General features: G+C 40.8%; 2 protein-coding genes across 6 annotated transcripts; both read left to right on the top strand.

Annotated features, from left to right (window-relative positions):
* Window positions 1-197: 197 nt before the first annotated feature.
* LOC108129742 (Tubulin tyrosine ligase-like 5) lies at window positions 198-10,849 on the top strand. 4 transcript variants are annotated; one of them, XM_070281349.1, is made up of 5 exons: window positions 292-585; window positions 7,370-7,414; window positions 7,629-8,426; window positions 8,484-8,697; window positions 8,762-10,849. In XM_070281349.1, exons 2-5 carry the CDS (start codon window positions 7,377-7,379, stop codon window positions 10,487-10,489), a joined length of 2,778 nt encoding a protein of 925 aa, XP_070137450.1. In that variant the 5' UTR covers window positions 292-585; window positions 7,370-7,376; the 3' UTR covers window positions 10,490-10,849. The 4 variants fall into 4 exon arrangements, with proteins under 4 accessions (XP_017103453.2, XP_017103452.2, XP_070137450.1 ...); XM_070281350.1 differs by lacking the exon at window positions 292-585 and adding an exon at window positions 6,819-6,918; XM_017247964.3 differs by lacking the exons at window positions 7,370-7,414; window positions 7,629-8,426; window positions 8,484-8,697; window positions 8,762-10,849 and adding an exon at window positions 2,359-6,388 and having other exon boundaries at window positions 198-585.
* A 136-nt stretch (window positions 10,850-10,985) lies between these two features.
* Nepl16 (Neprilysin-like 16) lies at window positions 10,986-14,294 on the top strand. 2 transcript variants are annotated; one of them, XM_017247254.3, is made up of 11 exons: window positions 10,986-11,161; window positions 11,239-11,592; window positions 11,656-12,052; window positions 12,114-12,406; window positions 12,467-12,634; window positions 12,693-12,776; window positions 12,845-13,120; window positions 13,178-13,434; window positions 13,496-13,551; window positions 13,616-14,000; window positions 14,057-14,294. In XM_017247254.3, the coding sequence occupies exons 2-11, from the start codon at window positions 11,350-11,352 to the stop codon at window positions 14,154-14,156; spliced, it is 2,259 nt and encodes a 752-aa protein (XP_017102743.2). In that variant the 5' UTR covers window positions 10,986-11,161; window positions 11,239-11,349; the 3' UTR covers window positions 14,157-14,294. The 2 variants fall into 2 exon arrangements, with proteins under 2 accessions (XP_017102743.2, XP_017102744.2); XM_017247255.3 differs by lacking the exons at window positions 13,496-13,551; window positions 14,057-14,294 and having other exon boundaries at window positions 13,616-13,940.
* Window positions 14,295-14,337: the final 43 nt, after the last annotated feature.

Genomic DNA, 14,337 nt, shown 5'->3' with positions numbered 1-14,337 from the left:
GATTCGTCTTTTCCCCAACACTAATTCTGATTTTTTGTGAGAAAACCTAAAACAGAAGCGAAAACCGGTCTAAAATTGAATTATAGAGCGAATAAAAATGGCGTAAATAAAAAATTCGGGAATGTGAACTTATTGCAGCGACAAGAAACCCATAGTTAAAAAAATGGCAGCTCAAGAACTAGTTCTCATTAGTTCAAAGATATGGCAGCTAAAGTTTTGGGATGACCAAAGATGTGGCCGTTTTTCGATTGTAAGAAAATTCCAACGCCGGTGACCGTTTTCGATAGGATCAAAATTACCGTCTACTGGGAGCCCCCTCTCCCACCTGACATCTGCTTGCCTTCAAAATTTTCAGGTCCATCTTTTCCCTGCAAGTTACAAATTCAAGTAAAAGCAAATTACTGTTGTAATTAACTACGATTCGATCGAAAATTGCCGCTTTTGCATATGCGCGATTCGATAAGAGCTTCGTGGCAGAAGGACGAACTGACAACGAAGGGATTCGAGTTTGGACATTGGAAAAGGTGGCAGCGGAGGTACCCCTAACTTTGAGACCGTGATTGGTAAAAGAAGTTTCCATTGCCGGTGAGTCCCACAACAAGCCTCGAATCGCAGGCTATTAGCACTTAAGACTAAATTAAGGAATAAAATATAGCGAAAATCGAGTGCGTGCAGCGGAGTTCATGTGAACGTGCTATCGCATAAACAAAAAAATCAATACCATGCTTGGCAGCTACATACATGTATGTATGTATGTATCTCCGTATGCAGTTCCCTTTTTGGACCTCCCAGTCACTTCCTGGACTGGGCTCCTCCATCACCCCGTATCATTGGAACCTCAAAATTCGTGATGTCATTTTGAAAGTTTCTCCTTATTTGGAAGGGGGGTCTGCAGTCGTGTGTAATAGAAATATCTTCTTAAATTCAGGTCATATATGGGTTTTCCTTTGCCTGTGCATTTGGGTGGTGAGCCCTTACTTTCTACTCGAGTTTTTAGGGGTTGTTCTACCCTTGCTGGCATCAAACGGTAGGCCTAACTTTTATTTCTACACCCTCGACGACGACGACAAGTTGCCTGCCCAAATACATATATTTGGATATAATGTTCTCTGCATTTGCAAAATGGGTTAAAGTTGCGAGTAACTTTATTTGAATAAATAAATATAGATACTCCCTCCATATAGGGAGATATATGGGAGACTCACATGCTCGGCAACCGAGAAAAACGAAACCGAAATGCAAATGCTAGCAGGAAGTGCAAGGTCGGCATATTGCAATGGCAACACTTGGTTTCGCTTGATTGACTTTTGAACATTAGAAATGTGTTATTTTTCAATCGTTGAAATCGATGAACCCGAGCATAAATGCCCTTAAATATACAACTAGAAGGCGCGGCCAGCTTTAATATTTAAACTCATCAAAATTAATACTCCAGTTATGTAATTTTTGTTTTTAAATGACTCATTATCAGGGGATATATGTATATAGTGGGAATGATATTTACTTCCGTATTTCCAAAAGACACATTTAATCTTTTGGAGGCTATTGGGTTTATTCCGCAGTACAGCGTTTAAATTATATCCAAATAGCATTTAATTAAATTTTAAAAAAGGCCCTCTACAGGGGTTGAAATTCTTTGAGAAAATAGTGTATAATTAATACACTTTACTCTAAGGACATGGGCTGGAGGCCGCATTCTATAATAATGAGGGTTTCTTGCCCATAAAAAATGCATCTTTAAAAGAACATCAAAGGCTTGTCCCCTATTTCTCTGTCCAGAAAATTCTGCAGTTTATTTTGGGTTTAATCTTTCCCTGTTTGGAATACAGATTTATTCATACAAGAAGCCGAAAGAAAACAAAACGTACTGATAAAAATACAGATAAAAAACACACATTTAAAAATCAAATATCGTTTCTCCAAACATTGTTTCTCTCAAGACAGTATGTGCCTAACCAGGACCGATAGCATTTAATGGAAACTAAGTTTCTATAGAGTGAGTATCCGGTCCTTTCTCATAAATTAAATTAAGTAAATTGAAGTTAATTGAAAATTTACTGCTGAGTAGATGTGCAATTTTGAATGGCATTTTTTTTGTATTCGAAGTCCACTATTTGTTATGGTTTAGATTTAATTGTATTAATTAAATTATATCTCGTATATGTACAATAAAGAATTTTATGTTTCAAAAATACAACAAATATTTTTTTTTGACCAAAATTAGGAACTCTTGACAATCACATAATATTGTACATATATCTGTTAATAAACTGATGAGTTGTAGTTGACATTTAGATTAAGAATCTAGTTTTAAGAGTATTTTTTGGTATTACTTTCATAAATATTATAAAAAAATAGTATTTTTTCCTTCAATTTTATAGCATCTCAATATCTGAAATCTAACCAGAGTCTTGCATCTGTTGATGCGCCTAAAGAAATAAAATATAAATATTAAGTCAACTGCGAGCCACATATTAATTATTGGGTGTTTCGAGGCATTGCAAGCACAAGATGGATGCCAGAAACACTCCAGCCAACAAGCCCTTAGATGGGACAAAGTTTCTAGAGATGTTGTCAACCATATCATTGGAGGAAGTGCTCAAGTATGAGTTCCGCCGTACACAAGCCAAAAAATGGGATCTGCTGGTGGAAGTATGCAAGGATGCCTCCACAAAGAAGTATCAATGCAATGTCTGCAATGTCGTTCAGTTCGGCGACAAGAACTTGTTCAGTCACTTGACTGGCAAGAAGCACAATGCCCTGCTGACCAGTATTATGGACCTTCAGATTAGGAAGAGGGGTGCCCCACCGCCACAGAGAGGCCGACCTGCAGATAAGCCAGCTGGTAATTCAAACTCCAACAATAATAATGCTTCGAATTCAAACAATTCCAACAATTTGAATTCAAGAAACTCCAATTCCAACAACAACGCTAATTCAAATTCCAAGCCAAACAACTCGAATTCAAATAAACCTAATATTTCCAACTCAAACTCCAACAATTCGAATCAAAACAAGCCTGTCCAAAGAAACGTGTCACCACAGAAAAAACCTACTCCAAACTCTGGAGCCAACAAAAAGGCAGAGGAACCAAAGCCCTCAACTGCAGAAAAGCCTTCGGGCAACGGACCCCCTTCGAGAGGTGTTCCCAATACCAACTCTTCAGCCAAGTCTCAACCTCAAAGAAAACCTGGACAGAATGATAAACCAGCTCCTAGGGACAATTCGGCCAAAAACAAAAACAATGTACCAAACATTGTCAAAAATCCGCTGTCCAACAAGATTTCTATTGTACCACTGGCCAAGCTGATTAGCTCCAATCCAGAGCCCGAAGAAGATGATAATGACATGCCTATGGATGTAATAGTGATTGACGAAGATCCCCCATCGGAGAATGCCAACCACTCCATACCGATTCAAACAGGGCTAAGGCAGCCCGCCCAAGAGGTGGACAAAAATTCTCAAAAAAGAAGTGCTCCACCATCCTCACGACCGGCTGTAGGCAAACAAATAAATCCATCGGTTTCGGAAAATTCTACAGCCAGACCCGATGGCCTGACCTTTGAGTCTAGCAACGTGACCGAAATCCTGGGACTTGTTGGCGTGGAGTATGTTTTGAAAATAGTTCGAAGTGTAAACGCCAGGAATGCCAGATATTTGTGCTGCCTGTGCGACATTACCGCCGATGAGCAGAGAATGCAGAACCACTTGGTCGGTTATAATCACCGCTTGAAGTATTTTGACAAGCATTTTCCTACCGCGATGCGCCAGTACCGCCAGTATGTGGCCAATGTACCGGAGAGCGATGTCGCCAAGATAATGATGCCGATATTTGAAAAACTTGCCATGGCCATTGAGAAGCACCACGGTCGCGAGTCCCCGTATATGTGCTATGAGTATTATTTTGGCAAAGATCGCAACTCTCTGACCACCAAAGTTTTCAGCCGACGCCATGCCTCGGAGCTACTGGGCCCTTCGTTCACGCACGTGGTTGACGCCAAGGAAGTCGAACAGATGATTGAAAAGATGCGCCAGAGCAAGCAACAGCCTCAGCCGTTGATGGGCATGGAACCCTCGAATCCCTATGGTCAACCATATGCTCAGCAGGCTCGTCCCAATAACTACGCCAACTACAACCCAGAGGGGCCTGCAAACAATCCGCCACAATCACAGACCGTTGATGATGAGACTCACAAGCGCATGGTGGATAGATTCCTGCGAGGAAATCGTCCCTCCAGGGGCGATAACCATGGATCGCGGAACCCGAAGCGCAACCGGTCGCGCTCTCCTTCCAACGAACAGAGGAAGAGAACTGTCGCCAATCCAACAAAACGCCTCTGGAACGTGGAGCGCAGATCGTTGTCTCCCCTTCGAGATGGGGATATTTGGCAGGCCTATCGCCACATGGTCGACCAGAAGGTGCGGGATCTGAACGTCTCGTTCGATGCCTATAAGGCAGACCCTGAGCAGCACCCCAACTATCAACAGGAGTGGCAGAGGTTCTGGAAGCGTCGCAAGGACGAGCTAATACAGGCCGGAATCAATCATCGCTCCTATAATTTCCAAAACGAGTGGATTCACTACTTCAATGCTCGTCTGGATGAATTGTACAACCTCGAAATTGAGGATATTAAACTGAAATGTCGCGAAAGATTGTGCTTGCCCCTGACCAATCATGAGCTTGAGAATGAAAAGTATCATGTCCATGTGCGCGGTGTTGAAGAGCCTCAGCTGCGTCAACCGGAACCTCGTCAACCGGAACCTCGCCAACAGGCACCACATCAACTGGCACCCCGGCAACTAGAACCGCGTCAGCTAGAACCGCGTCAAATGGCACCCCGTCAACTGGAACCAAGACAACCCGAGCAAGGGCATCCGGATCCCTCTAAGAAGATCCGGAGTTCTCCGCCCAAAGAGGTCGAGCCGCCGAACGTGATTCACGTTCTCCGTCTTTTGACCGCTCTGGAGAATTATCTGGGAAGTTTGGGTCCTTTTGTTACCGAAATGCTGGCCAAGGCTTTGCAAACCCAAAGACTGTATCCCGACAGGGTTCACAATGTAATTCTGACATCTGAAAACTGTGCTATTTTGGAGACGGCCAAGGAGAAGTTCACCGGTCTCCTGATTTCACAAATATACGATCCCACTAAAGAGAAGGCTTTAAAGAGGGCGGTCCACGACACTGAAATGTTGCTGGAAGAAGCCACCAAATTTGTGGCTCCCAAAGATCCAGATTCAATAAAAATTGCTCCCCAGGTTATGGAGAAACCACAAGGCTTTGGTTTCGATAACAAGAATAAGAATCCCAATCAGATGCAGCTCTTAGATCAGAATTCCAAAAAGCCGTTCGATAAAACTGAACTGGCCGCCAAGTTGGCGTCTTCTTTAGTTTCCCAAGGGAAAACATCAATTAATCGCGAAGAGCTGCAGAAAATCCTTCAAGTTTATAACTTAATTGAGCAGAAGAAGCGTCAGGACGATCCTCCGAACAGTTCGGACAGTCCCGATCGACCGATTCGTTCACGCAACTCTCCCTTTGACTCTGAGGCCAATGATAACCCGTTGTCCCAACACTCGACTAGAAATTTAAATACAAACAATGAGACCAGTAACTTTACTGGTCAGAATTACTCAGAAAATGTGGCTCGCCTAAATAACAAAAACTCTAACATGGCTAACTCCGACAAGAATTACACATCGGATCGAGGATTTGGTTCTGGCTCCCGTCAGAACAGTGGATCCGGTGGTTATCAGAACACTCAATATCCCAGTTGTTCGGGCACCCTTCAGAGCAGTCAATACGGCTCTGGATTGGGATCGCTGCAGGGCAATCAATATGGTGCTAGGTCCGGAGGACTTCGGAACTCGGAATATGGATCGGGCTCCGGACCCGCAGGGCTTCAGCAGAATCTATTTGGGTCGGGCGGTGGAGGACTCTCAAGCAATCAATTTGGCTTGGGATCCGGCGGGCTAAATAACAATCCATATGGCAGCGGATCATCTGGTGGCAGATATTCGAGCACCCAGCCGGGCACTGGCGGATCGTCGTTGTCGTCCAGCAGCGTGTTGCCGAACAACTTGCAAATGTCCTCCCTTTTCAACTTCAATACCAATCTAAACCCCACATACAACTCTAACCGCAGAAGCCACAATTATTAGCCGAGAGACGACGTCACAGCCGCTTAAGCATAGCAACGAAATTTCTATGAAATTCTCAAAACCACTCGAGACATACATTTATTGAATATTTGTGAAATATTTGAACAATGTAATGTAAATAAAACTTTAACATAATTCAAAACATACGTTTTCAATTATGCAGATGTCCTCAAACTGTATTCGCTAAGATATACTAAAAATATGCAATAAAGATTTTATTACCATGAAATCAAGACTTTTTTTTAATAAATATTATTAGTTATAGATTCAAATACTTTTGGAAAATATTTTTAAAGTAATGTTTAAAAAAAAATAAAAGACTATTAGAAGGTTTTTTGCTTTCTAAGCTCTTTATGCTCATTAAAAAATGTATTTTTAATTTTTATTATTTCAAAAGAATGTATTATTATTTATTAACTATAGAATTAAAAAAAAAAAACTATTTATGCTTTGGTTAGTTTAGACTTTTAAGAAAATAATTATAAGTTCATGGATCGCGCATCTCGTCTACGGTTCTTCAAATGCGGAGCAATGGCGACAAATGAATTAGTTGTGCTATTTCATAGCACATCGAAACTAACTCTGTGAAACTCTATGGAAAGCTATCTAGTATCTGGAATACGATGTTACAATCACCATTATTCATTTAATGGCACAGAAGAGGAAAGTATCGACTCGAATTAATGCATGCTTTAAAATAAGGCAAAACACAAAACAAATCAGCCGAAATCATCGTGACCGTTGAATACCATTTAAAAGGTACTTGATTGTTTAAAACCCTTCCACCCACATCCTTTTCCAAGGCTGCCTTTTCACATCGTAGCATGTATAGCATAGAGTCTAGTGAAATCCTCGATGATCCTCGATGGGAAACGAATACCCATCGCTGCTTAACACATATCGCTCTCCAAGCCAATTAAAAGATTTAAAGTCACACCATTGTGGGAGCTCTCTTATTTTTTTTTTTTGTAGCAATAGGTTCTAATACAATTTCAAATCCGCTTTAATAAGCCCAACAATTTCTTATGTTACAAATATTAAATTTCTATTGAATAGATCCCGAGTTTATGTGCCTAATTCTGCTAATATATGTATATTTTAGTTCTTAATTTTGTCCTTATAAAATAAAGTTTTCTTTTGTTCCACTTAACGTTCTTTTAAACAGTTAAATAGATAATATGCTTATATATTTTATACTTAACTATTTCAGAGTCGTTATGCCTTCGTCATTGAGTGATGCTCTCACAAATTCCTCGTAAGTTTTTGATTAATTTGGTTAAGAATAGGTTCTAATATTTAGTAAAGTAATCTTAGTTAAGCAATAGATTGTTCAGGATTTTATTATATCTTTATGCTTACATCCTAAACAAATAAAGAAATTGCTTATTAGTTTGCTGGTCTTTAGAAATGTGTTTAATAGAACAATTGTATCCTTTCTATTTCGTTGTCCTTTCGGGTGCACATTGTAGAGTGAGTCTTGATTTCCTGAAACAAGATGATTGGATTACTAGTGGAAAAATGGGTTCGCGGGAGGCGGTACTCGTGTTCAGAACGAATATTCTCAATCCAAAAACTCGAAAGACCTTGTCGGAAAAGTCATCCGCCCAAACGCTGTCGGATCCCAAAGACATCGATGAAGAGACCCCGGCTTCGTGCGAAAAGACGGAGCCGGAGGAGAAAACTTCCACCTCGTCAGCAACCTGTAGCAACGAAGCTCTGAAAGAACCCGCGCAGCGAAAGATTTACTTTTTGAGAAACAACCAAAATTGTGATAAATCTGATAAATCCAAATTTTTAAGTCCTTTTAAGAAGCTTATGAATCAATATTCCTCGAGTGATACCTCTATTTCGAGCGAAGGGGAAGAGCCGGCTCGCAGTAGTAATGAGAACAAGTCGCGCGTCCTGAAAACCAATCAGAATGCCATTAATATTTCAATAGCGGAAAGTTCGTCGAAGGAAAGCGGTTACGAGTCCATCAAGCCCGATAAATCCAATTCGAACGCTGACACCAGCGAGGAGGATCCGGATCCGGAGGCGACCAGCGAAGACGACGACGAGATTGGTGTTAACATGCCTGCCTTTAAACTTAAAATTACCTACAAGTTTCATCAAACCGAAACGAAATTGCTGCGAAAACTATTTACAGTCCATGGCCTTACAGAAACGCAAGGCGAAACTAATTTTAATCTATTGTGGACCGGGGTTCACATGAAGTTGGACATTCTGAGGAATTTAGCCCCATACCAGAGGGTTAATCATTTTCCAAGGTAAGTTCATATTATTTAAAGTTTTTTTTTGAGATTTTTTCAATATTTTTTACACAGGTCCTACGAGTTGACCCGCAAGGATAGGCTCTACAAAAACATCGAACGAATGCAGCATCTGCGGGGAATGAAGCATTTCGACATTGTGCCTCAGTCCTTTGTGCTGCCCTTGGAAGCTCGGGATCTAATGGTGGCGCATAACAAACATAGAGGGCCATGGATTGTGAAACCAGCAGCTTCAAGTCGCGGAAGAGGAATTTTTATAGTTAATTCGGTAAGAACCAAAAATATCAATAAAATTATGTTCGAAATATATTTAATTGCCTTCTTGTTTACAGCCGGATCAAATTCCTCAGGATGAACAGGTGCTAGTCTCAAAATATATTGTTGACCCGCTCTGTATTGACGGGCACAAGTGTGATTTAAGAGTATATGTATTAGTCACATCGTTTGATCCTTTGATTATTTATTTATACGAAGAGGGCATCGTTAGACTGGCCACGGTCAGATACGATCGGCATGCGGACAATTTGTGGAATCCGTGCATGCACCTCTGCAACTACAGCATTAACAAATACCACTCGGACTACATACGAAGCTCTGATGCCCAGGTGGAAGACGTTGGCCACAAGTGGACACTGTCGGCACTCCTGCGGCATCTGAAGTATCAGGGTTGTGATACTCATCAGCTCATGCTGAACATAGAAGATTTAATTATAAAGGCTGTGCTAGCCTGTGCTCAAACCATTATTTCGGCCTGTCGCATGTTTGTGCCCAATGGAAACAACTGTTTCGAGTTGTACGGATTCGATATACTCATTGACAACTCGCTAAAGCCCTGGCTCCTCGAAATCAATCTGTCCCCATCTATGGGGGTGGACAGTCCGTTGGACACAAAAGTGAAATCCTGCCTGATGGCTGATCTACTGACGTGCGTCGGCATCCCGGCTTATAGTCCGGAAATGAGATCTCATTACGATCAGAAGTGGTCCCGGTTCCGCAGCTCCAGTTGCCAACGACAAGCCACCGTTCCCCCGCCCTCGAGCAGTCAGAAGTCCTCGAAGAAGTCCAAAAAGAAGGGAGCCGCTGCCCATGTCAACCTCCTCACGGGCGAGGAACAGCGCATCCTTCGAAATGCCCGCCATCAGTATTCACGTCGCGGTGGATTCGTCCGCATCTTCCCCACGGACGACACCATGCAGCGATATGGCAATTTCCTTGATTCCGCCAATGGCATTCCGATTTCAACACCGACTGTTCAAAGTCAGACATTCCAAACGCCGATTCTTCAACATAACTACAACCAAATGCTGCACTTTAATTTATACTGCCAGGATGGACGGCTTAGCAAGGATGACAACACTGAAGAGAATCGCATCGAACAGTATGAACGGGCCTTGGAAACTGATTCGGAGATTCCGTTCGTTAAGAAGCCGGCTATGGAGAAGTGCGAAGAGGAGGGCCGAAGATTGCGGAAGGTGATGCTCAAGAAGATATCCGCTGGATCAGAGCTAACCCAATTCCAAGCACGACAGACCTTTAGTTTGTACCTGGAGTCGGTCATGCGACGCCTGACCGAAGATCCGAAAGATAGCCACGAGAAGATAATACTCAAGTTTCTAAACAAATTCGGTGGGGGTGTGAAGCCACCAGTTTTGTTCCGCAACATGCAAAACCTCAAGGTAGCCAGCAAAGCCCGGTCGGCGATGGTTGCCAAGCTTCTGGGTGATTTTCTGGAGAACTACAAAAGAGATACGGAATCGTATGTGGACTCCTTCGACCATTTTGGAATGATACCGTCAAGTGCCTACAATCAGTTCTTAATGCACGCCCAAGAGTCCGACTTGGAGGCAGTGCTGACCCTTCACACCAATGTTACGGGAATCATGCCCTTCTTGTATAATCGATGTGGACTGTCAGTGCCACCTACGCCTCCAATTCCGTCCGGGCTGCATGGATTTCTCAGAGCCCTCCCCTCAATGGTCTCCGCGTCTGGAACGGCCAGGGAACTTAGCAAATACGACGGATACTTTAAGAGCTACGACAAGGATAAGATATTTCTATAAGGTCCAAAGAACACAACGCGATTTTAATCTATCTTAGCTAATGCGTAAAGCTTTTGTCCAGTCATATGATATGGTAGTAAGTCAGTATAATTATTTTTGTATTCCAATTTTCGCAATAAGGCAGGCTTAAAAAAATATATATATAATAAATCATTTTCAAAACAACGATTACTATAAATGTAGTTTTTGAACTGCTTTAAGAAAAATCAACTAGCTTTTATATATATCATATAAAACAAAGGTCAAATTTTTCAGCCTACACAAAGTCATAGCTTTAAAAAGAATTAAAACAAATTATACTTCTACGCCAAAGATATATGAACTCGAGACTTAAAAAATAAATGTGAAATGCACAAAATAATGTTTTTTTTCTCTGGTGAACTTTGGAGGAATATTATCAAAAAAATCATACAATTTTGGCGAGCTTTTACAGGAAACTATTACAGGTTGGAGAGCTTTTTTTCGAAAAGCTCCTGAAAATAGAATTCAAGTGTTGCCAGTGGTCATTTCCTTTTTTGGCAGAAAAGTATAATTTTTGTAAAACAATAAATGCAATGCCAAACAAATGAAAAATATTCTTATTATTATATTACTGGATCACGTAAGCTGCCTAACCATCTAATAAAGCTAACGGTCCATGTGCAGAGCCATATCCAAGGATTCCAATGTGTGGTAAGCAAACACGGAGTATTGATTAATCCATTGCCAATAACAAAATAATATTTAATTTTTGATTTGAATGCCTATAGGGAGTTTCGTAAAACATATAAATCACGCTATTCGAACAGACAAGCGTGTTCGCATTTTCATATGAATGTGTCCATAGGAAAATTTCGAATTTTCCAAAGCCAATCCAAACAATGACAGCTGATTCCAGCGCACGCAATGTATTCCGGAAGAATGGGGTTGCCGGGTTGGGCAACAACGGTCACGGACGGAATCTTATTACGACCGCCAATCCATCCGGCGGGAGTAGTGCGTCCCTCCTACAAAAGCAATTATCCTTCAAGACGCCCGTGGGATCAAAACAAATGGGCAAATCCGATGAGATTGAAATGATTGACAGCTCGAACATCGAAAATTTCAATAATCGATATAATAAGGTATATATATTTCGTTTTAAAATATTAAAAATATTTATTCATTTTTAAAAATGCCAATTGTAGAATAGTATTATTGGATGGATCTGTTGTGCACCATGTATTTGGCTGCGAACCTCGGCGGCTGTCCACAAAATGGCCATCACATCGGCGACTTTATTGGTGACCACTCTACTGGTGGCATCGCCCATTCTATTCCTGATCAGCACAGCACCCTCACCTTTGCCCCGAGACTGCTACATGGAAGGTGACAAGTGTTCTCCCGCCGTTTCTGCACCACCAGAATGCACGGATCCCATTTGCGAGACCGTGGCCTCCAGTATTCAGGCCAGGCTCAATTGGAACAAGGATCCCTGCTCGGAGTTCAAAAAGTTCAGTTGCTGGCGCAACACACGGAATAAGAATATAACTAATCTAATTGAAATGGGAAACTCTCAAAAAAGTGTGGACTCACAAATGTTGTGTAGGTTTTTCTCAATTATTTGTGCATCCCAACACCTCATTTTTAATCCTTTGGCTTGCAGATCTTTTTCAGAATAAGATTATGAACGGGAGCTTTAATATATTGCACAATTTGTTCGAGAGTTGTTTGCAACAGACAACTAACTCAACTGTAATGCACCGGATATTCGACAGTTTGGGAGGATATCTACCTGTTGGCTCCGTAGGACCCTCTAGAATAGCTCCTTTGATAGCAAAAATTTATGATCTCGGCCCAAGCCCTTTGGTAGACTTATATTACGATCTTAGCTATGGCAGGAGACCGCACATTCTATTAATAATTAGTGGACCTAGTACCTCTTCAACTATTTTGGAGGTAACTGTAACAAAACTAAGCCTGTTTTTATTATTTATTAATAAATGAATTCCAATTTAGCGTAAAATACGATGGATGAGCCCCAAAGCACCACCAAGTCGCATTAAGCAAGGAGTACCTAAACTATTAGCCGATCTAATCGACAATTTTCTACCGCCCTCAGTATCCTATGCTCAAAGAGTGTCCGAAAAGGATACAATTTTCGAATTTGTTAAGGACCTGAATAAAGTAAGTTGTAAATCAGGTAAAAAATTGATTATTTTTAAAATGATATCTTTTCTTAAAGCTGCAAGTGGAGCACTCTCGCAGAGGCTTCTGGGATAGCACCGTTTTATATAATGTATCAAGTCTACAAGACTTATATCCAGTTGTAAGTATATTATATAGTAAAAAACGTTTTGTATCTCAATTTTTAATATTTATCGTTTTATTTATCAGCTAAATTGGACCCTGCTTATTCCACAAAACTGGAGTGGACCTATTGTTGTCAGGAATAGTGATTATCTAAAAGCCTTAGAGTATTTTCTTACTAAATATCCAACTAGAGTTGCGCACAATTCCCTGCTATTGCTTAGTGCTTTAGAAATATTGCCTAGGGATTATCCAAGTCCCGAGGTTTGCACTCGATCAACCATGTGGGCACTACCAGAACTATCGTCGGCTTTATACATAGCCCAGCACTCGTCCGATGAGCTAAAGGACATAACCAAACGAGTAATTCAAATGAAATATATTTTAATACCTAAACATCAATTGTTGCTCATTTTTCAGGCGGAGATTATCTTTAAATCACTTAAGGCCCACTTGAAACGCGCTCCATCCTTAAAAGGAGCTGCTCTTGTTAAACTCTCAGCTCTGAAAATTCAGTCACAGACCTGGGAAGGATTCTCCAATACCACAGACCTATTGAGTTCGCTTCAAACCCTGGACATAACAGCAGAATGCTGGTTTCAAAACATTTTGGAAATTTACAAAAAGAATAAAGTTGAACCTACAGATATAAGCCTGCACGGAGGATCCCATGATGCGTAAGTGGTTTGGTTTTTAAAATTATATGAATTTTTGTATATAAAACTTATTTTTTAACAGTTGGGCTTATCCTATTGTGTCTACAATATTTTACGACACTTTGAGCCACTCTATAGGTTTGTCTAGTCAACTGACTTGCCCAAAATATGTAAAGCATAATGTTTTGTAATTATTTTGCAGTTGTTCCATTATCTGTCATACTCATACCGTATTTCAATGCTGTTTTGCCTCCATATTTGCATTATGCCTCTGTTGGCGTTTCCATTGCCAAAGAGATCTTACGCTCTATTACAAAATCGTTCGACGAAAAGGCAATGCGTTGTGTTCCACATTCTGTAAATATATTCTCAAACTATAGCCGCATGGACATCCTGATACATTCGGGAGGAATGCAGATCTCATACCACTCAATGCTTTCGTTAACCGGTCCAATTAAAGGAATGGCAAGACTACCTGGCCTTAATTTAACGCCAACACAAATCTTCTTTTTAGTTTCCGGCCAGGAACTGTGTGCTGAATCGAATTACTTGGGTATCGATACGAATGCTCCCGAGTTTGATAATATGTATGTTTCATATTTTACTTTAAATTATATTTTTTAAAACATATTCCTATTTACAGATTGGGTTGGCTCGTGGCCCAAGGCGGGAGTGCGACAGAAGTTTTCAAATGTCCATCGGGATCTATGATCAATATACAAAAAACCTGCAATGTGCTTTAAATATTCTTTGATTGACACCTCTACAAGTATTTAATTTAAAATTTTTGAAAAGTAGTTGTTTTAGAGACTAACCTATTAGTATTGTTTTTATTTGAGATTTAAAATATGTATATTTTCAATAAATATACTGTTAATAAATTGTTGGCTTGTAATTACGTTGGGCGCAGGATTCCCTGATGGA

The sequence above is a fragment of the Drosophila bipectinata genome, chromosome 3R (assembly GCF_030179905.1).
Source record: "Drosophila bipectinata strain 14024-0381.07 chromosome 3R, DbipHiC1v2, whole genome shotgun sequence".
NCBI classification, from domain to species: Eukaryota; Metazoa; Arthropoda; class Insecta; order Diptera; family Drosophilidae; genus Drosophila; species Drosophila bipectinata.
This window is presented reverse-complemented; position numbering and strand designations above follow the sequence as displayed.

Coding starts and splice junctions, on each gene's coding strand:
- LOC108129742 (XM_017247964.3), top strand. CDS start 2,512: ATGGATGCCAGAAACACTCCAGCCAACAAGCCCTTAGATGGGACAAAG.
- Nepl16 (XM_017247254.3), top strand. CDS start 11,350: ATGACAGCTGATTCCAGCGCACGCAATGTATTCCGGAAGAATGGGGTT. Junction 12,635..12,692: donor TTGTTAAGGACCTGAATAAA/GTAAGTTGTAAA, acceptor CTTTTCTTAAAG/CTGCAAGTGGAGCACTCTCG. Junction 13,121..13,177: donor TAAAGGACATAACCAAACGA/GTAATTCAAATG, acceptor CTCATTTTTCAG/GCGGAGATTATCTTTAAATC.